This window comes from Phyllobates terribilis, unplaced genomic scaffold (genome assembly GCF_046119375.1).
Source record: "Phyllobates terribilis strain yellow unplaced genomic scaffold, ASM4611937v1 Scaffold_3805__1_contigs__length_70056, whole genome shotgun sequence".
Taxonomy (NCBI): Eukaryota; Metazoa; Chordata; class Amphibia; order Anura; family Dendrobatidae; genus Phyllobates; species Phyllobates terribilis.
In genome coordinates, this window is record NW_027366557.1 from 2,878 (window position 1) to 27,466 (window position 24,589).

The 24,589-nt window shown below is 34.9% G+C and overlaps 1 protein-coding gene across 1 annotated transcript; it reads left to right on the forward strand.

Annotated features, from left to right (window-relative positions):
* Nucleotides 1-15,216: 15,216 nt before the first annotated feature.
* Nucleotides 15,217-15,696, forward strand: LOC141248684 (uncharacterized). The gene has a single exon (XM_073669396.1). The coding sequence runs from the start codon at nt 15,217-15,219 to the stop codon at nt 15,694-15,696; it is 480 nt and encodes a 159-aa protein (XP_073525497.1).
* Nucleotides 15,697-24,589: the final 8,893 nt, after the last annotated feature.

Below are 24,589 nucleotides of genomic sequence, written 5' to 3' on the forward strand. Positions count from 1 at the left end.
TCTAGTACTGTTTGATGTTGGTTCTTCTCAAGCTGTCAACGAGTTCTGCTCCCAATTGCAACTTTATCCACTTTGAAGGTGAGTAATTTTCTCCTGAACTCGGTGATTCTACTGAATTGTTGGTGAAGATTAATGCATATTCATGAACCACGTTTTCGATGATTTTGCTGAATTATTTGTTGAACATTATTGCATATCCATGAACCATATTTTGACGATTATGCTAAACTTGGTAATTTACATTGGTACTCAAAATATTTAACTATTGTTAGTGTCATTCTCTACTTTTTTACCATGCAAAGGTGGAATTTTCAAGAAAAACAAATACATCTGAGGAGAACCATTGTATATTGTCTAGCATGTGAAATGTCATAACCAAACATGTAATGCAGTTGCTGGTGTTTGAAGAACTTTGTTGAGTTTCTGAGTTTGCTGAGTTTATAATTTGATTCATTCCTACTTTATAATCTCATTCATTTCTAGATTATAATTTGTTGAGTTTGCTGAGTTTGCTGGTGTTTAAAGGAATTTGTTGAGTTTGTTTGAAGGACTTTGTTGAGCTTATAATTTGATTCATTTTCACTTGAGATGTCATTTGATTCATTTCTAATTTATGATTTATTTACACATAGTCAGCTAGTGTTTGAAGGACTTTGCTAAGTTTGCAAGGGTGAAAGACCTAGACAATAATACACCACCAGGTAAATGTTTAAAGCTAGCCTACAAGTGAGCTCCCTCCTTTAACTACATCTTATTTCTTTTGACATCTTAATAACAGAGTAAAATCAAGTGCTATAGTTATGATATGATCTATAGATGACAATTATATATTGAACATGTACATGATAGAAAATGACAAGGTTGAGACATTCAATCACCCAAAGCTTCCACAAGCTAGAGAATTGGACTAAAGCTTCTAGCCTCTTTGCTACCGCAAACCTATCCCCTACCTCGGCTTCAGCAACTTCACCGTAGGCATGCCGACAATGTAAGAAATCTATATGTGACTTGGGGACGTCGAAACAGCCACATGTAGGGGGATTGCGCGGCTACGATCTCTTGCATGCTACATCTAAACTACCCTCTGAGCAAGAAGGCGTTCTGTGTATTTCAACAAATGCATGATAAGGCACTCTAACACTTCTTGAATGATATGTAGACAAAAGCAGTAAGGGGTAGGGCAATGCTGAAGTTTGCAACAGAGAAGGCAATGAGTTTCAGTCGATGTATGTGATAGGGCATTGCACGTCAGACCTCTCATCAAGCGACTGCTACGATTTCTGGACGTGCTGGTATCAAGTTATGGTTGGTGGAGATTAAATTGATTAGATCGCTCATTCTTTCTTGCATCAGAATAATAAAGTTAAAATATGTAATTTTGTTCAAAATACTTGTGTTTCTCTTTAGGAAGTCACATATGTAATTATATGCAACTCGTTTGAGCACTACTTATCTAATGAATGTTGTGTATGTGTATGTTGAATAAAGGTTTTCTAAAATGTGGTATAAGGTGAGTAAGATGATAATGGTATTCAAAGTTCATGAATTGGCAGGGTTTAAGAGTTTCTTTGAGATTCTGACATATTGTTGAGACCATCCAACGGAAAAAAAAATAAACGGATGACATTGGACTGCAAAAGTAGTATCGAATCTTTTCGTTTAGCTAATTATATTATTCTATTACTAATATGTTTTAAGATTCTATATCAATATCTTTTAGATTTGATTTAGTTTGCCATAGTTTGCGTTTTTCCGATCTAGTATCATGAATACCAAAATATACCTCCGTCTTCTTCAATTGGTTTACCAATTCCACCATTGAAGCCATGCAACACGCAAGATCTCAATGCCTCTGGGTGCAATATTGGAGGAATTCAAAGTTCTCCCTCTGGAGCCAATCAACAAGGCTATAACCGAGATCTCCGAGAAGAAAATCACCAATTCCTCCTTTGTTACAACCTCGCCATTGACACCAATTTCAATCTCATAGCCAATTGCTCTAATCCTTTGATTTTAAACGCCATTCAGAGGTTTAATTAAGGGGATTCAAGTCCATAGTCTTCATTGAGTCTACTTCTCCTATCAACAGATCTATTTGTCGTGAATTTAAGGTCTCTTGGGATTTCATAACAAGAAGGAAAGAATTTGTGGCTCAAGTACCAGGATTTCATACGGTAGGTTTAAGATGATATTGGCAGTACTAAATGTGTTATTAATACTTGGTGCAATTACTCATGTAGTTATATGAATGTATTCACGTAAATGAGATGATATTAACTTTAATTGGGGGTTGATCGTCCATATTTATGTACCCGTGAATATCCTATTTTCGCACATTTTCCTATATTCGTAGATTTGGATAACTGTATTCATGTAAGTGGGTTGTAATAGTCATTATTTCACGAACATTATAAAATTATGAAAAATCAAGTAATTGTGTATGAATGGCAACAAATGAGCCATGAACATTAACATATTTAGAATAAATATATTAACATAAATTCTGAAAATCAGCGATGCAGATACGAATACCACTTAACATCTCAGCAAAGTAAAAACATAGGAGTTATACGATTTTAGGATGAACTTCTTGATCTCTTATTTGATCTTTGTAACAATCTCGTAGTTTCAAGAACTATTTTTCACGATAGAAGATCTTCTTTTCAAGATTAAAGATTTGTTATTGATGCTAACTTTTTAGTCAGTTTATCGATCATGGTCGTGTGATCTCGAGCATGCTATTCATGTTTAAAGACTTGTTTTTCTTGATATAAGACCTTCTATTCATGATTTTAGATTTGTTATTTGTGTTTAAATAGAGAAACATCTTCTTATGGAAAAACAATAGTACTATTCTAAAGCTTAGATTAAAGTGAATCAGACCGTCCATATTAAGTACAAAACTATCCAAAAATCAGTTGTGCATATACGAATACACATGAGAGTTATCCAAGAAAATTGAACCAATTGTATTGTAAGAATTCACGAACACTACAGTTATGAATATGTGTTGTTATTTCCTCACGACTGTTATATTGAATCATGAATACATAGTTATAAACATACTAATCTCGTAAACACAGTAAAATACATATGCAAAGTTCTGAAATCAAACCCACAACTACGAATAACGATAAGTAGATCAATAAAATATATACTGGTAAGGTGGTACAAATATCCTACAAGGATCTACTAATAGAAACCATTTGTAGAAAATCATACACTCAACTACGAAAATCTCCAATTCATATTTGAATATGTATTAGTATTTTCAAAAAAAAATTATACAATTAACTCAAAAACAGAATATTTGATTTCGAATATGTGGTTATAATTACCGATACATATTGAATCACGAGCATATAGTTACAATAATACAATTTGTACTAGTGTCAACTCAAACTAGGAGCACTTGAAAAAAGAAACTACCATTTTGAATATGTGTTACTAATTCCCAAAAAATACTAATTTAATCATGAATATATGGTTATAACTATAATATTCGCAGTAGGGGTTAACTCAAACTTTCATTAACTCGAAAAATAGAATCTTTGGTTTGGAATATGTGGTAATAATTCCCGAAAACTGCTAATTATATCCTGAATATATGGTTACAATTGTGCTATTAGAATTATTGTTTACTTGAACTAGGATTAACTCAAAAATAGCATATATGATTTTGAATACAATCTAATAGTTCGCGAAATCTTCTATTGAATCATGAATATGTTACAACTATACTAGTCGAATTAGGGTTTACTCGAACTAAGATTAGCTCAACATTTATAATTCGAATATACTGTAATAATTCGCAAAAACTAATATATAAACAAAAAAATGCACCTTTATGGATTTTGAAAAAATTGTAAGTTCTTGAATGAAAAAACTCTTGAAGGATGAAGCAGCAACAAGCTTTAATGGTTGCTCGGTACTTGATTAAGATGAAGAGGAAGAAAACATTAATAAACACACACACCTTTTTCTTTAATTCTTTTTCATTTTTATATTTCCTTCCCTAAAATCTTTCTAATTGATTTTGTAATTCATTTTCTTAAAATCAGCCTAATTATTGCCCTCAAATCCAACCCAATTATTGCTACCGTTTTATCACAAGATTTGTCTTACTGAACCTCCCTATATGTAAAAAATATCTTATCTACCTACTATATATTGACGAAGAGATTTAAATAATGCACCCATTCTTCTTTTTTTGATATTATTATCAATTTTCATTATCAAAATAGGAAGACGTTTCCGGTGCGGACTAATTTCGGTGCAGACTGTGCGGACTCTCACAACCGGTGCACTTTTCAGCATATTATTGGCGCACTCTCAGTACACTACCAAGTGTACTACTAGTACATTCTTTCAGTGCACTACTGGTGCACTCCTCGGTGTGCTAAGGTGCACTTCCGAGTAGTGCACTGGTGCACTCCTCGGTGTACTAAGGTGCACTTCCCAGTATTGCACTCCTCAGTACACTATTGGTGCACTCCTCAGTAATGTACCGGTGCACTCCTCAGTACACTAATGGTGCACTCTACAGTAGTGCACTACCAGGTGCACTCTACAGTAGTGCACTGGTACACTTTCTAGCAGCACACTAGTACACTATCCAGTAATATACTGGTGTATTACAATAGTCCGCACAATCTTCCCGGAAAAGCTATTCCACACCCGATTAACCTTCATCAAATTAGTATCAAAAGTATAAACTTGTTAGGATTTATCTAGCATGTATAAGCGAATTTGATCGCTTAATAATAGATTTGAAGGTTAGATTTGCAGAAATTTTAGTATTTTTCCTATTTATTATTCTTTCAATGGTTTAACATCATATATATCTCTAGAATGATTTTTCCCTTATCATATCCTTGGTGTCACCTTCCTATCAGATATTAAATAGTTTAAGACTTGTACCATGTACGGGGATGATAATTGAAAATTAAAACGATAAATTTAAATGTATAAAGTAAAAATTAAAAAAGGCAACTATTTAATTCAAATTATAGAAAATAACAACATAATTTATTACATACTTCTTAATTTCAAATGTAAATAAATTTATATTAACTTCTTAGTTAATATAAATCCTTCTTTAAACCATGAAAACGGAAGAACTCTTGTTGACATGATTAACAATCTAATCCTTAGAGCGTTCCTTATTGTTTGGGGCTTTTTACATAAAAGTCCAAAAAAAAACCCTTCTAAATTGAAGCCCCCAATTGTCTAGAGCTTATTTGGAACTTCTCTTCGGGTGTCATGTGCCACATTATACTTCATTATTCCATTATTCCACATATTTGGGGCTTTTTTGGGGTTGCTATTTAGCAACCCATTTCTAGGGGTTGCTATTTAGCAACTCCAAAAAGTCTCCATAAGGAATACTCTTATTTGGATTACAAAGATGTGGTGTTATATTATGAACCTCGGTTGATTATTAAATTAGTCATAGTATTAACGACTCTCTGACTAACATAATGAATGAAGGTATAATATAACTTCATAAAAATAAAAATGTTCCTCTCAAAATAAATAAACAAGTTTAGAAATTTGTTTGAACGTGGCGAATGAAAAACATTTTTTTTTACATTGATCAAAATGAAAGTTGACTCAAATAAAAGGGTAAGCTTTAAGATCTAACTAGTGTATGTCCCGTGCCATGTACGGAAATATCTTAATATAAGTGTTATAAATAATATTTTCTATAAGAGAGTTCATTATAGATGTGGGATTTGATTAAATTGTGAGATTTGATGAGATGATGAATAATTATTACATAAAATAGTGATACATGGTGAATAGTATTACTATAATCTAAATAATAGATAAAATAAATTCCAAATTTATCTTCTATAAATTTAAACTAAAATCTACCTTCTATAATGCTAAATCAAAATGAAAAATCAAATTACTTTCTTTATAGATTAAACTTTAAAAAAAATTGTAAACTTATTTACGTAGTTAATATTTATCATTTTGATAATGTTTAATATGAAAAGACTATATTAATATAAATGGTCTAATTTGCTAAAGGTTTTTTAAAAAAGGTTCCACAATTGGATTCATTTTTCATATAACATAAAATATAAATTATGGCAGGTTTGGTTCTTAGGAAAGAAGTGTAGTTTACAATAATATTCCTTATATGTTAAAATATATGTCTGATATAGATATTAATTTGAAAATAATATAAATTTATAAAAGATTTTTTTAACTTTTTAATTATTAAGTTATTTTTTAGAAAAATATTTTAAATTTAATAATTAAACAGATTAAACCAAAATTATCTTAGCAATTTTTTCCTACGAATATGTGAGTTTATTTATAAGTGTTCTATAATAAGAGATTCTAAAATAAGATAAAATTACAAAAGGATTTTTTAACATGTAAATTATTAAGTTATTTTTAGTAGAATCATTTAAATATAATAATTAAACAAATTAAAATAAAATTATTTTAGCAATTTATTCCTAGAAATGTGGGAGTTTATTGATAAATATCACTATAGAGATTCTAAAATAAGCTAAATTTATAAAGAATTTTTAACATTTTAATTATTAAGTTATTTTAGAAAAATCATTTAAATTTAATAATTAAATAGATAAAAAGTAAAATTATCTTAGAAATTTATTCCTACAAACGCGGGAGTTTATTTATAAATATCACTATAATAAAAGATTCTAGAATAGTATATGTTCTTAAATAGAAAATCGACTAAGAATAAGATTTTATTAATAAAAAAAATAATATATTCAATTATAGCTTTAATATATAGGTGATGGAAAAAAAAATTAAAAATTAATAAAGGAGAAAGAGAATAGTGTAACAAATAGGGAATAAACACATAAGCAATGGTGCGATCAAAACTCTTGAGAACACTTCAAATAGTTTTGATTTAATAGATATTAAGATATAAACATAAAATCGATATCATAAATAAAAATCACTATAATATGAGATTCTAAGAATAATATATGTTCTTAAATAGAAAATCGGTTAAGAATAAGATTTGATAAGATCTTATTAGTAAAAATATATATATACAATTGTATCTTTAATATATAGGTGATGGGAAAAAATTAAAAATTAATAAAGAGAAAAGAGAATAGTGTGATAAATAGGAAATGAATATAAATAAAAATCATTATAAAAAGACATTCTAAGAATAATATATGTTCTTAAATAGAAAATCAGTTAAAAATAAGATTTGATAAGATCTAATTAGTAAAAAAAATCCAATTGAATAATTAATTACATTTGTAAGAATAAATTATAGGAGATATAAATACAAAATCGATCTCATAAATAAATAGCACTATAATAAGAGATTCTAGGAATAATATATGTTCTTATAGAGAAAATCGTGTAAGAAGAAGATTTGATAAGTAAAAGCAATAATACTATATCCAATTGTAGCTTTAATATATAGGTGATGGAAAAAGATTTTTAAAAAAAAATTATAAAGAAGAAAGAGAATAGTGTGACATATAGGGGATTGACTCATAAGCAATGGTGGGACCAAAACTCTTGAAGAGGCTTCAAATAATTTTTCTTTAATAGATATTAAGAGAGGGTTGATCGGGTGCGGACTAATTTTCGGTGCGGACTGTGCGGACTATTATAGTGCACCAGTATATTACTGGATAGTGCACCAGTGCAGTGCTACAAAGTGCACCAGTGTACTACCATAGAGTGCACCTGGTAGTACACTACTGTAATGTGCACCAGTACACTATTGGGGGTGCACCTTAGTACACCGAGGAGTGCACCTTAGTACACCGAGAAGTGCACCAGTGCACTACTTGGAAGTGCACCTTAGTACACCGGGAAGTGCACCAGTAGTGCACTGAAAGAGTGCACCAGTAGTACACTTGATAATGTACTTAGAGTGCACCAATAATATGCTGAAAAGTGCACAGTCCGCAACGAAAATTAGTCCGCACCAGAAACGTCTTCTATATAAAGATAGATATATCCTGTTTGATTATAATAATACTAACCATGTCTTATGTAGAAACGTTGGATTATTTGATTGACTATAATTATCTTACTCATTTAACAATATCTAAAATTTAAGATTTAATCTTTATTATTTGATACATTGAATCTAAATATTGCAACTAAAAGATATCAAAATAAACCAATTTTTTTATCATATTAATATGTGAGTAAAAATTATTGGAATGATCATTTCATATAATTCTTCAAACTTAGAAGAAAGTTCTAGATTTAAAAATAATAATAAGGTTGTTAAGATACTTTTTTATGCATTTTATAGTTTTCTAAGTTATTCTGAAAAAAAATTAAGAAAACCTTGTATATTTTTCTAAATTAAGAGATCAAACTATTGGCTTGAATACTGAGTGGAAGAGTAAAAAATAGAATAGTATAATCAACTTCAATCATCGGAAAAAAAATACCACATACATAGCTTGTATGGATTTATCCTTCGATGAATTGAAAAAAAAAAGAAAAACAATGACAAAAATACTAAAATGAAATAGCAATAAAAAATTTTGAACAAATGGTAGAAACATACAAATCATCATATGGCCTCCAAATGAAAGGATATACATAGATTAAATCATATTGAAAAGACAGAACATAATAAGATTAAGTGATTCCAAGAGAAAATATTTTACAATAAAATGTTTAAGATCTCAAAATAAGCTCAACCTTGTCAAGATGGCATCATCGATTAACCGACTCCAATCATCACTTAAATTATCTATGAAAAAGAAATAAAAAGATGTAATAAGAGGAACATATTGAAAATCTCAAAATAAGAAGATTGTTTTAAAAATAGTGAAGAAAATTGGTATTGTAGAAGCTTTCTTCTAGAGTGACGACAATACATTGTATACATATTGATAGATGGAAATATATAGCTAGAGTGATGAAGAAGAATCAAATCACATTGTATATATGAGGAAGATTAATTTGTTATTTTATTTTTCTTTAGCCAATAGAAAAGTAAATAGAAAATCACATTCATAAATGGAAGAACTTTTCTCAACAGAAAAGGTAAATTATAACTACTACATGGTAACAAAAAAACAATTTGATCAATATAATTACTTAATGCCTGAAAAATATTAAATTTTTTCACAATAACTTGTACAAGATATAGGCTCCGTTTGGCAACGAATACTTATTCTTTATAAAGACTTTATTTTACATAAGTCTTATTTTCGTGAAACATGTAATTAATTTTATTTTTCATACTCTAATCTATTTAAAAAAATAAACGTCTTTTTATAAAAAGTACTTTTCATCCAAACAAACTTATAACTAAAAACCTCTTTATAAATAACAAATCTCTTTATAAATATACACGCCTAACAAACCCATAGTAATGTGGCATGTAAAAACAATATCCAAGTGATGGTGAAATCCTCAACTTTATAAATTACCATATTTGATTTGATTTGATATCATTATTGATTAAGAAAAATTGTTTTTATGGTCACTGAGTGAATAGTTAAAGAAAGTGAGAATTTGAATTCACTAAAATTTAATCTAATTTGAAATTATTTCTATGCTCTAACAACAACAACGATGTTGCAAATAACTATTACTATTTACACATTACTCATCCTCATGTACAAAAAAGTGAAACCGCCTATCTACCTGACATGGATTTTGTTTGCAATATATGCATCTAAAGGCATCAACCGTATTATCCCTAGACACCACATAAATATTATCAAAATATAACAAATAAATAAAAAACCAACACCAAATAACATTCCTTAAAAATGTCAAATAATTCAATAGAGTAATCATTAGCTTAATCCTCACCATTGGGTTATAGGAACTTGCTCATAATCACTATAACCTACGATCTCTCAATTTTAATGATAACAAACATCTTATATACTAATATCTACCTTGAGTGAGTTATTGCAAGATATGAATAGGCCTTTGAGCAAATCATGATTAGAGAAAAGAAATTAACGAGCTTGAATTAGGAAGCTGAAATGACTGAAGGGAGTCAAGTGAGAAACAACACGCTTAAAGTGCTTCACCAGGAGTTAAGGAACCGAGTACCAGAGTCAAGGGAACCGAGCAACTAAGGTTCCAAATACCATAAAGGAGAGAAGAGCTGAAGGGAAACGAGTGACAAGGAAGGGAACCGAGCACGTAAAAGAGGAAAAATATATTCCCAGTTCCTATAAAGGGAAAGATAGAATTTACACAAGATCTCCTAGATACGCAATCTAGGTTGTTACAACTACTTTTTTATTTTTTCTTTTATATTATGATTCATAATATTATTTAATTAGATTATATAGCTTTTAGTAAATTAGTTTCCAGCGATTACGCATTTAGTATAAATAGATTAGTTTAACGGATTAGAGAAGGTTGTTGATCATTGAGGTTATCTTCTTTGATTTAGAGTTTAGGAAATATCAAGGAGAGTTTAGGAGACGAACTAAGAACTGTGTGTTTGCCTTGAAGTTGTAAATGTTTAAGAGAATCAATAAAGAAGATCGTTTTTGGAATTCATTGCCATTCAAAGTCTGGATTTTTTTCCACACAAAAGAACCATTCTTTAGTTAGATTAAGTACATAAAACACATGATCCACAATTGGTATCAGAGTAGGATCTGATTCCAGAATGATGACGAAGACCAGAGAATTCAACCTAGGGATGTCCTTGAACAAATCTCACCAGTTTCTCGAAGGGGAGCTTGATTGGTGGCTAGAGGAGTGCATAGGACCTTCATCCAAATCCAGGACTATCAGTGTTGGAAGATAATCGAGCTTCACGATGAAGTGCTTCCATAATTGAAGGAAAGGAAACTATGCCAAGATGGAGAAGAACTCAATAGCTCGACAACTCGTTCTCTGTGGACTCACACGAACAGACATTGACAAAGTCATTGGTATTCCAACGACTAATCATATGTGGGAAGCTATTATCACCATCCACATGGGTAGTGAAGATTAGAAAGATACCAGGAAATTTACTCTTCAAAGGGAGTTCCAGGTATTCAAGCAAATCCCTGGTGAAAGTGTGTCTGCGTGGCAATCCAGGTTCACAATCTTGGTAAACAAACTTAGCACTGTTGGTGTAAAGATTGACGCTTGGGAGCAAACACTAGCAATCATCTATGCAATGAGTGAAAAGTTTGATCTCACCCGAAAATCACTCTAATGTCTACAGATTGTAAGAAACTCTCGGTGGTCGACATATTTGGCAAGTTTTTTGATCAAGAGAACGCTGATATGAGAAAGGGCTTAGCTACAAAATAAGCCACTGGAACCGCTTTGAAGCTCACAAAGGTTCTAGAAAAGACAGACATCAACGATGGTGAAGAGAAAGAGGACGATGACATGGAAGTCGCCCTCATGACAAAAATGGTCAAAAAATGGTTCAAAAGGAAAGATAGACAAGGAGAATCGTTATCTTCTGCAAAGTGAGATCTTAAAGAGTACACATGCTACAATTTCCAGGAAAGGGGCATCTTGCTAAGACCTGCACTAATCCTAAGGTCGAAGCATCTATAAAGAAGGCGCTTTTCTCGGCATGGGGAGAAGAAGACGATGAAGCGGATCTCCATGAAGACTATCAAGGTCACTGCCTTAAGGCCGACACAGAAGCCCTTGCTCCCGAGGTAAAATCTTTTGACCCTTTCCCTACTCGTCTTAATTTGCTAGAAAAGAAAGAGCTTATCAATATGATTAAGGGATTATTAGAATATACTGAAACTCTAGAGTCACAAATTAATGAATATGAAGAGGGAAGTAAAAGATCTACGTAGTGAGTGTCTGGATTTATCTACTAGTCTAGCTAACAAGGAAAATGCCATAGTAAAGTCTAGGAGTGAGCTTAGTAACTAAGACCTGTGAGGGATGCAGTGGTAAGTAACCTCAAGGGGGGGGGGTCCTCTAAGGAGTTGTATTCAAAGGTAGAAAGCGACTTAGGTATCATCCTTAATAAACTCACCGATCTAACTGACTCTACCAATAAGAACATAATGAATCAAACAGTGTTTGTTAGATCTAGAACTGGACTAGGATATGACATAGATGGTTATTCTACTAAGTGCTCTAGTGCCAATGAGAATCTCACTAGAGAATTAACTGAAAAAGCTGAGACCTTAGATAAACCCCTTCAAACTTGTAGAAGAAAAAATGAATTTCTAGAGAAAAAGGTAAATGCACTTGAACAACCGTAAAGGGACAACAATTACTGGTTTCGAGGTGGAAAGGCTCACAAAATGTATGTGAGCCAAACCCAAGGAAACGCAGTAAACACTATAGATCCTAAGCTTAAGGATAAGAAGCCCTTCTGACCTGAGAAGGAAAGTACGGTTATGTAAAATATAATGAATGGTGCAGGTACTGTGGTAATAATGGCCATACTATACATAGTTGCAAGAAGAAGCATGCTTTGAGTAAAAAGCCATACAAGTCATCCACTCACAACACTCGTGAAGTGCTTGATATGAATGACCCTTCTTACCATGAACATGCTCCTTCAACCAAAGGTCAAAAACATGTCAATAAGCCCTCCCCTAATGTCGACAAAAGACTAATCAACCTAGAAAAGCTGAGCTTTGATGGATTCTAAAGGTTTGATTGTTTTATTGTAGGTAAAAATGAGTAGCGAGAACAAATGGTACATCGATAGTGGCTGCTCATTTCACATGACCAGAGACAAGGAAAGATTGCAAAAGTTTCTGAACTATGACGGTGGAAGCGTATCATTTGGTGATAAAAGGGCTACAGAGATTACATGACATGTAAAGGTACTTTTGAATTGATAAAATAGAGATTCAAATGGTGAATTTTGCAGAGAGCCTACGCTATAACTTGTTGAGTGTAGCTCAGCTATATGATGAGGGACCAAACAAAGGCACTTTTACTACCTCAAAATGCTTTGTGAGGAATTCTGCAAATGAAATCATTCTAAAGGGAAACGAGTCAATATCACGTACATATTCGACCTCAGATACGTCCCTCATTGTCACCTCTGTCTTGCTACAATAGAAGATCAAACTGCTCTGTGGCATCAAAGACAAGTCACGTCAATCTACATTTTCTACATAAACTTTGTGGGAAAGAGTTGGTCCATGGATTGCCTCCTATCAAGATAGAGAATATGACACACTGTGCTAATTGTGTCAAAGGAAAGCAAGTAAGAAGTTTGTTCAAACCCAAGTAGGACATCACAACCAAGAAGCCCTTGAGCTCCTTCACATGGACCTCTGTGGACCTATGCATGTTCAAAGACCTTGGTGGAGAACGTTACATATTCGTGATTGTTGATGACTATTCTAGATTCACGTGGACACTCTTCTTGATCTCCAAAGATCAAGTCTTTTCTCGCTTCACTGAACTCGTCACTTTGCTTGAGCTCCTTCACATGGACCTCTGTGGACCTATGCATGTTCAAAGACCTGGTGGAGAATGTTACATATTCGTGATTGTTGATGACTTATTATAGATTCCCGTGGACACTCTTCTTGCTCTCCAAAGATCAAGTCTTTCTCGCTTCACTGAACTCGTCACTTTGCTTGAGAACTCCCTATCATTACAAGTGCGCTCTATCCGTTCAGACTATGTGACTGAGTTTGAGAACAACGATATGCTTGGCTACATGCATTGAAAGAGGGAAAAGTCATAACTTCTCAGTCCTTAGAACCCCACAATAAAATGGGGTTGTTGAAAGAAAGAACAAAACTTAGTAGAGATGGCGAGAACAATGCTACTTGGCAGTGGAGTTTCTTCTTCATTCTGGGATGAAGCGGTGAATACATCTTGCTACATCACCAACAGGGATCTTCTACGACCTACACTTGCTAAGACTCCATACGAGTTGATGAAAGGCTATCCTCCCAGCATCTCTCACTTCAAGATCTTTGATGCAAGTGCTTTGTGCTCAACAATTGAAATGACAATTTGGGAAAATTTGATTCAAGGAGTGATGAACCCATATTCCTTGGCTATGTTCCAGCAAGTAAGGGCATACAAGGTGTGAGATCTAAGAACCAGAACATATGAAGAGAGCATACACGTGGTGTTTGACGAAGGCACTTTTATTTCTCCTTTGTCTAACACTCCTGATCCATTCCCCGAAGTCTCTCTCTTAGAAGCACCTTTAGAAAGCTCTCAAGCACCTCGTACCATACCTTTAAATCCACAAGCCCCTCTATTTACCTCCTCAGTTCCCATAGCCTGTGATTCAGGCAGTGACATTGATGTGCCTTCTCATTCGGACACAGTACCCGTCACAACTCCTCCTTCTAGAAGCTTCCAACAACGAGGTGCTCATCCTTCAGGGAACATGATCACTCCCTTACAATCTGGAGTGCAAACTCGATCAAGAGATGCTTTAGAAGCTCCTCCATAAGCAATCACTGAAGCACTTGAATAAGCAACTTTTGAGACTAATCTATGTGCCTTCAACACCTTTGTCTCACTCACCGAGCCTAAGAACATCAAAGAATCCATCCATGATCCAGAGTGGGTGGCCGCTATGCAAGAAGCGCTTCATGAGTTCGAAAGGAATAAGGTCTGGCGTCTAGTTCCCAAGCCCTCTAATCGCACTATCATTGGAACACACTGAGTCTTTAGAAACAAGCTCGATGACTCAGGTGTTTTGGTAAGGAACAAAGCTCGTTCTGTTGCTCAAGGGTATAACCATAAAGAGGGGATTGACTATGATGAGACCTATGCTCTAGTCGCTCGTCTCGAGGCCATTCGCCTATTGATAGACTTCGCCTCTAACAAGGGTTTCAAGCTATTTCAAATGGATGTGAAGACAACCTTTCTCAATGGAGTTCTCAACAAGGAAGCATACGTCAAGCAACCTACAGGATTTGAGGACTCAAAGCACCCAGAGCACGTGTTTTTCTGTACAAGGCACTATATGGTTTGAAGCAAGCACCAAGGGTGTGGTATGATGGTCTCTCAGATTACCTCCTTGCAAACAACTACAAAAGGTGGACGATTGACAAGACACTCTTCATTCAAGAACACAAGGGTGACATTCTCGTGGTTTGAGTATACGTAGATGATATTTATTTTGGTTCCACTAACTTGTTGCTTGTAGATAAATTCAAGAATGTGATGAGTAGAAAGTTCAACATGATCATGATTGGGGAATTGAAATTCTTTCTCTGCCTTCAAGTGGTGCAAAAGGCATAAGGCATTCAAATCCATCAACAAAAGTACTTAAGGGATATAATCAAGAAGTTTGGCATGGAGAATAGTAAGACCCTTCACACTCATGTGTCCACTGGAACTAAGCTTGATACAGATCTTAATGGACCCAAGACTAATGAGACCCTTTATCGAGGTATGGTTGGCTCCTTGATGTACTTAATTGCCTCTAGACGTGACATTTTCTTTGCAGTAAGCCTTTGTGCAAGATTTCAATCCGATCCAAGGGAGTCGCATGTCGCTATCATCAAGCAAATCCTTTGCTACTTAAAAGGGACTACCAATTTATGTTTGTGGTACCATAAGCACTGCGATTTTACTCTTGTTGGATTTACAGATGCCGACTATGCATGGTATTTAGTTGATAGAAAGATCACTTTAGGTATGTCTCAATTTCTAGTCCCTTGCCTTGTTTCTTGGGGATCTCAAAAGCAAAACTCCGTAGCCGTCTCCACCACCGAGGAAGAATACATAACAGTTGCTTCATGTTTTGCTCAACTCCTATGGCTCAAGCAATAACTCAAGGACTTTGGTATGTCAATGGGCTCTCTCGAGATAAGATTTGACAAAACAAGTGCTATCATCATCTCAAAGAGCCATGTGCACCACTCTCGAACAAAGCACATTGACGTTCGTCATCACCTCCTTCGAGATCATGTGGAGAGCTTATCCATTGTAGAAATGAGGATCAAATAGCTGAGATTTTGACCAAGGCCCTGAACAAGGAACCAGTTATCAAACTAAGGTTGCACTTGGGATTGATCCCCCTCCATTAAGCATCTCTCTCTCTGTAAGTTCCTTCTACCTTGACTCATAAATTCATGCTTCTTTTAAACTTGGTAATTTAGGACTAATACGTGCGCGAACCTATCCTATACTCTTAGGGGTATTTGTCTCTCGCATGCTCTGTGTGAAGCTTATTGATAAACACTTGCTAGCCTCTTCTAGGAACGTACTATTGCTTGCTGAAGTTAACACCCTTGTATGCTCTCTATTTCAAGCCTTGATAAATAAAAACAATGATCTCTTCTTAACTATATCAAAAATCCCCCCAGATATGATTCGTGTTTATAAGCTAGTCCCTTAGCATGATCTTTGTATTCCATTCCCTATGACCATTAGTCCACACCTGGGAATATTCACTTAGATGACAATGAGCATTCCTAATTATGCTTAGCACATATTTATTTAAAGAGATATGAAGTCCCTCTATGAGTTTAAATTTATATTGGTGCTTAAGCTAGTAAATATATTCCGCTGAGAGTGGGAACTGAGACACAACTCCTAAGCTGATGGGGACCGAGTTTTCTGAGTAAGTAACAACCGCAAATTTGATGGGAAATGACATGGGGACAAACAAATTTATAGGGACAGAGTGATACAATGGTCACCTACTCCCAAGGAACTCATTACGACCTAGTTTCCAATGACCACCTACTTCTTCCGAGTTCTGAGGTGCTTGATCTGATCCGATTTGACCCATTACTATTGGACCGTTGCACAATACATATAGAAATTAATCTCGTCCAAATCCATACCACCTCACCCTAATCTCTCTCATTCACATCCATCTCCCTCTCATATCCAATATTCTCTCTCTCAAGCTACTTCAAAACACAAAATTGGCCAAACCAATGAACATCTCTCCCAAACAATGGGAGCAATTTCTGAAGTACCAAGCTTTACTCGAAACTCTATCACCAAGCTCTTCAACCCAAAACTTAGCCTCTAACCACCACAAAACAAGCCCCACCCGCCAACACTGCGGAGGTGGAAGACCTATCAAAAGAAACCACCATAACCAAAATCCAGTATCGGGGACATCAAACCCCGGAGAAGCTCTCATCCCCTCCTCCTCCGAATAACCAATCACCTCCAAAACCACATGTGCCCACTTCCTCCCGACACTCCTCTCCCACTTCAATGGAGGAAGACAACGCGACAACCACCGAGCCAATACATTCTGTCTCATCCACCATTCCTAAGCCATCTCCTTCCAAGAGCAGTGAGCACACCCAGACCACTCAGCTCACAACGAAAGTACACTTCCAACCCTCGCTCTCACTATTCCAGAATCTCCAAACAGCCTCCCCTCCCTCAAGAGACAGCCCTTAATCACCACTGTCAAGAAGGCCAAGAGCCTAGCATTGAAGACAGTGATCCTAATGGAAGGCACTCAAGAGATACATCTGCCACCTCCTCACGTCAACTTTGACACACGCATGGTGATCGAGCCCTGATAATAGGACAAGGGTTCTGGAAGACTCTCGATCCGGTAGAATTTGATGTCGCTGCAATCATTGGTACACTAGAGCACACACGCTGATGCGAACTAGAGGAAGAGCCCTTCGCTGTCGACCTGGACGAGGTGAGAAAATTCTACAACGCCCTAGTTCCAATGCCTCCAGCCCCGGGTCAGAATTATTCAGTTGCACATATCTCGTGGGGAGACAAGCCAAAGACAGTTAATGTGAAGCTTGTTGCAAAGGTTCTCGGCCTTCCAACCGGCACTGTGTATGCTGCTCTTCCAAAGAAGAATTGGCCATCCGGGAAGGAGGAGATAATCGAGTTGCTCATCGGAAAATCAAATCCCAAAGAAATAAAGATGCACATGTTGTCATTTGGAAAAAGCTACTTCATTTCATCCTACTGCGCAACGTAATCCCGCGCCAAGAGAAGCGCGACACCGTCACAATTGCCGATGCCTACTTATTATGAGCTGAAATACAGGGGAGCATAATTGACACTCCCAGGCTGATTCTAACCCACATGCTCATTGTCCAGATGCACAAGAATCACGCACTACCTTAGCCGCACATCGTGAAGAAGCTAATGACCGAGCTTGGCATCTACAAGCTAGTCAAAGAGACAACCCTTGAGAGCATAATGACTGTGACCGACCTAAGGCGACTGGTGAAAAACGTTGGTATGGGCACCCCTCCACAGAAGCCCAAATCAACAATAGCAAAGGCTGAGCAGCTACAGAGACCAACCAAGCCCCTTATACCCGAGAACCTCACCCCTTCTGACATTCAACCCTGGACTTTAGAGGTAGTGCTTCAACTGAACAAGCACATGGTCGGCCTTAGAAAAATGCTCGATTTCCACCTCCATCAATGTGAAGGCTCTCATGCTCGGTCCTCTAAAGGATGACTATATAGATGATTATGTGGAGGAATAGAGGGACTTGAATCAGAGCCCTTTCTCAGCACTTAGAAATCATGAGGAATCCAAAAGCCCTATCTTCTCTAAATGTTATGCTCTTAATTTTTTTTATAATTAATATATTAAGTATGTTGTGGTGTTTCATTGATTTCTTTCTATAGTGCTTACTAGAAGCGACTTACTTGACTGTTTTCATATGCATCACTTAATCATTCCTCTAGAGGGCACGCACGTGCTATGCTTATTTTCCCTTGTTTAATATTGATCATGTCCTTTTAAATGATGTCAAAAGGGGGAATAATACATGCATATGAGTTATTTAATTAAGGGGGAACTATCCTTGTGGTAAGTTCAAAAGGGCGATAAGTGCAAATTGTTCACAACTTAAGGGGGCGGATCAATGATTATTTCTTTCTCAGATCCGTTGGCTACTCTTACATATCTATGCCAGGATTCTATGTTTGCCATCATTAAAAGGGGGTCGCTATAACCTATGATCTCTCAATTTTAATGATAAAAATATCTTTATATACTAATGTCTACCTTGGTGAGTTATTTCAAGATATGAATAAGCCTTTGAGCAAATCACGTCGCTAGAGCAAAGAAATTAACGAGCTTGAATTAGGAAGCTGAAGCGACCAAAGGGAGTCAAGCGAGAAACAATGCACTTAAAGCGCTTCACCAGAAGTTAGGGAACCGAGTACTAGAGTCAAGGGAACCGAGAAACTAAGGTTCCAAATAACATAAAGGAGAGACACGCTGAAGGGAACCGAGTGACAAGGAAGGGAATCGAGCGCGTAAAAGAGGAAATATATCTTCCCAGTTCCTATAAAGAGAAAGATAGAATTTACATGAGATCTCCTAGATACGCAATCTAGTTTGTTAGAGCTACTTTGTTATTTTTTCTTTTCTGTTACGATTCATAGTATTATTTACTTGGATTATATAGCTTTTAGTTGATTAGTTTTCGACGATTATGCCTTTAGTATAAATAGATTAGTTTAATGGATTAGAGAAAGTTGTTGATCATTGAGGTTATCTTTGTTTATTTAGAGCTTAGGAAATATCAAGGAGAATTTAGAAGAAGAACTAAGAACTGTGTGTTTGCCTTGAAGTTGTAAATGTCTAAGAGAATCAATAAAGAAGATTGTTTTGGGGATTCATTGTCATTAAAAGTCTTAATCTTTTTCCGCACAAAAGAACCATTATTTAGTTAGATTAAGAACATAAAACACACGACCCACACTCACGAATACACCCTCCACCCTCAGTTCCAATTCGAAGATATCTAGATAAGAGTATGCATCAATTCCAGCTGCAGACGTAAGGATCATGCCAAACCATAGAAACAAAAATGCCATCCTAAAGTCTTGCGGTTTATTAAGTCGTTATGGATCCGAACCCAATTACCCAAGCCACCATGATTAACCATTTTGGATGCCTCAATCACGTTTCCAATGTCTGGGTGAAGGTTCTCGATATCAGCTCGCAGTTGGAGGAAGAAGCTCATAAATGCGCTCTTGGAAGCGCTTGCTTTGCGGAAGATCATGTATTCGAAGTTGAGATCTGGTTATGTCTCAAAATTGGAGCAATCTAGGAACAAGGCAAAAAGTTTCTTTCAATTAGGTCGAAAATTCGATTTTTCAAATAGAAGGAGGCGTCAGAAAAATCTCATATTGCATTGGGTAGAAGAAGGCGTGAGAATTGATGGTGATGCGAGGAAGAAGCCTCGGATAACGGAGATTTTAAAAGGAAATTACAAGATCCACATCTACAAAGCTTCTTTTTATAGTAAGTGAAATATGTTATATTTATATGAGAATCAAGTTTAAAAAATATTTATTGTACTAATGAAGAATCAATTACAAATCAAATTATAACAAAACAAAAAATAAATTATGAAGTGTACTAAGGAATAATCAAATGACAAATTAAATTATTAACAAAATAAATAATATATTAAGAGCATATTTCTCACCAAAAAAATCAAATATGAAAATAATTAAAGAAATTGTTTAAGATATGAATGATTTTAATTAACATTCATAAGGTAAATTTCACTTGTACATATTAGATACATTTTTAAATGCTTAGATTTTGAAATTTTGTTTTGAAAGTATCAAGGTTACTTTTTACAGAATTATTTGAAATAAGATGATTTTAGCATTCCTAATTAAGATAATTTTAATTGTATTATAATTAAGTCTTAATCAAGAAATATAGGGTGTTGCTAAATGACACAACTCTTTTTTGCTTTTTTACACAGCGACGACACCGCCGGTTTCTGCCCACCCATAACCGCCAGTTTCTACCCTACTCATATCGCCGGTTCCTGCACACCCATAACTGATAGTTTCTGCCCACCCATAACCTCCGGTTCCTGCCCAACCTCCACCGCCAGGTTGTGGCACGTCAATAACCGCCAGCTCACGTTATATTCCAATTGGCTTCCATTAATCAGTTTTCAATAAGATTATTACAATATGTAACAGATATACAGTCTTTTATACTATATTTTAACAAAAAATGAGATGATTTACTAGTCTGTAGCATTATCGAGATGATATCGATGTGGTTTCATCTTTCCTTAACCATTATATAGAGAGCAATGTGATTTACTAGGCTATAACACTAATAATTTTGGCAACATATTAGTCATTTTTATTACCTATATGGTAAAATCGAGATGAATATTAAGGTCAATAACCGTGTTTTGATATATTTTGATTTTATATAACACTTGTATGGCAACAAAGTAATTGATTTTATTACTAATAATTTAGCAAAAAATTATATTGAATTCAATGTGCATGAAGTTTATCAATGTAAGATTGAAGACGAGACATATATATGGAGCGATCAACTATAAAGCTGATTCTTCGCGGTGATATTTAATCATGAATGAAAAAATGTACCAGTTTAGAATGTTAAAAGTATCGTAATCCAATAAATTTTTTCCTTCATGTGTCCAAGGCATACGATTTGGAGTATTTGTCCCTACACATAATCTGGCCTTGCCCTAATTGGTGGGTATGTAGAGCTACCACCCTTACTAAAGATTACTAATATCATGTTAAGAGCAGTTGCTGCAATTATACCCATATCTGGAACTGTGAACCAAGTGCATTCAGGGGAAAACCAATCCCGATCTAAGAAATGAAGCTTCAATAGCATATCATGTATAGTAACAGGGGATGTCACCGTCTTCCCTAAGACCTCCCAGTCTGTGTTGGTTGTATAACATCATGAGCTCTCTTATGTTCACCCAACTCTCTTCTGAGTCACCCATACCAAATGCTATAGCTCGATAGCCACAATTTCCATCAGGTACAATTTGATATCACCCCACTATATGTTCTATCAAAAATTTCGGCAAGTACTTGAAATACGTCTTGGAAGTTTGTAACTTGGGAACTCTTGGGAGTTTAGGTAAATGTGAAGGAACTTCCTCCAGCTCCTTCTTCTTACGTATGTGCTTTTGCTTCTTGGGAGGTGTGCCCATATCCTCTACCTCTTCTTTAACATGCTCCCAGTGAGATGGCACTCTCTTGGTCACGCCGAAAGGTGGTGGAGGTGTTTTTGCTTTATTTTGTGTACCCGAAGGTCTACCTTTGTGTTTGACATTTGCAAAGTGATGCACATCAGTTTTTTCAGGGTGTGCAATCCTATTCATCTCATATAGACACTTGGCCTGTTCTTCGAGGGATAGATTGTTGAAATCATTGTGAACGAACTCATCCATCTTGCTCTTGTACACATCCGTCTGACTTGCAATACATCAATATCTAAAGGATCATGTTGTAGGCTAAGAGTCCTCCAGAAGGGGTGCACAATTGAAATAGGTAATGGTATTTCATTCCTTACATATGGAGCCATTTCGTGCACACAAGGTAGACCATCCATGTTCCTAATCATACATCTGCATTTCTTGTCGCATTTGGGGTCTACTCCCTTATCATACTCATTTGATAGCCTCAAAATGCACTCCCCAGAGACCACAAAACAAAAGTTTCCGAATATCCCTTTATCATCCTCCCACCTAATCATCTTTTGCATGCTAATGTTAAATGTACCTTTTATCTCTTTCACAAGGTTACACAACATATCATGGACTTCATTCCACACTTTGGATATGTTGCCTTTTGAACTTGTAAGGTAGTTCTTAAGCGCCCCATGAGCACCTTTAACCCTGTAATTTGTAATAAATAACTAAAATATGTAATTTGTATTAAATAAGATCAAATAACTAAAATAGTGGCATATAATCACCTATTAGTCGTATGAGTTTTAAGGCTGAAGACCGTGTCAGTCCATGCAGAGACAATTCTTTCTTTGTGTGGTGCAAGCCAATAATCTTCCATATACTTGTGCAAATGAGGACACCTCGACCAAGTATTAACAATTTTATTTAGTTCTTCATTATATGAAGCATCAATTGTTTTCTTGAATAGCCTATAATTTGCTGAACTAAACGCACCTGCTATTTCTCTGTCTTTGAATGTCTTGAGTGCATGTGTTTCTACATTTTTCTTTATGTGATGCCTGCACAATATGAACTTTGCGGCGGGGAACAAGCTATCCATTGCGTTTAGCAACGCCTGTTCTCTATCCGTCTCCAGACAAACTGGTGCCCTATCTACTGGACGATAAAGTTCCTTCAACTACTGTATGACCCATATATATGAGTCGTTTGTCTCACCGCCTAGGAAACAACCGACAACGCTGAAGTTTTTACAAGAGTTCGTGACGCCGATGATCTCCAAAAATGGATTGTTTGACCTAAAATATAATGCATTAAATAAGTACATGATGTATAATAAAAGTAAATACATGAAATAAGTCTTACACTTATCAGATAACACTGTATGTAAAATGAAATAAGTACATGAAATAAGTAAATACATGAAATAAGTACATGATGCGAACTAAGTCATCTAGTAATTAAAGACTTCACTAATATGTTAACATGACATATGTACAAAATATACAATGAACTAAGTCATCAAGTAATTTAAGATGCGAACTAAGTCATCTAGTCATTTAAGACTTCACTAATATGTTACCATGACATATGTACAAAATTAGTTAAGATGTGAACTAAGTCATCTAGTACAAAATATAAAATGAAATGTGAACAAAGTCATCTAGTAATTTCTTCCATTTTCTAGCAACTATATTTAAAAAATTTACTTAAGATTCATTTTTTAGTACTACATTAACTAACTATGGAAACATGCTAACATGAAATATGTAGCAACTATAATATAAAATGAAATGTGAATTGCGTCATCTAGTAATTTCTTCCCTTTTCTAGCAACTATATTTACAAAATTTACTTACGATTCATTTTTTAGTACTACATTAACTAACTATGGAAACATGTTAACATGAAATATGTAGCAACTATAATATAAAATAAAATGTGAACTAAGTCATCTAGTAATTTCTTCCATTTTCTAGCAACTATATTTACAAAATTTACTTAAGATTCATTTTTTAGTACTACATTAACTAGCTATGGAAACATGTTAACATGAAATATGTAGCAAATGTAATATAAAATGAAATGTGAACTAAGTCATCTAGTAATTTCTTCCATTTTCTAGCAACTATATTCACAAAATTTACTTAAGATTCATTTTTTAGTACTACATTAACTAACTATGGAAACATTTTAACATGAAATATGTAGCAACTATAATATAAATGAAATATGAACTAAGTCATCTAGTAATTTCTTGCATTTTATAGCAACTATATTTACAAAATTTACTTAAGATTCATTTTTTAGTACTACATTAACTAACTATGGAAACATGTTAACATGAAATATGTAGCAACTATAATATAAAATGAAATATTACATGATTAATTACCTCGTTGCTCCACAAAAAAGGATTGTTGTTATTGTTATCCATTTTTTGAGTAGTAAGTAATAGAAAAATGTGAAGGAAAGTTGGAAGTGATTTGAAATGATGAAAGTACAACTCTATTTATACTACTTGTGGTAAGTGTGGTAGGTGAATAGTTGGTGAATCTTCTTCACATGCATTGGCCTAAGTTGTGGTGGTGGAATCCTTGCGCTCTCATTAGGCGGTGGACTCCTCCATCACCTGCACAACATTACTAGTCTCCTCTTGGTCAGTGTTACTCGACTCCACCGCATGCACATAATCAACAGTCTCCTCCTGGCCACTTTTACCCGCCTCCTCCACGGTACTACCCGCCTCCTCCACAATACTATCCG

What these genes read in the sequence shown, in the direction of transcription:
- LOC141248684 (XM_073669396.1), top strand. Translation starts at nt 15,217, where the DNA reads ATGGAGAATAGTAAGACCCTTCACACTCATGTGTCCACTGGAACTAAG.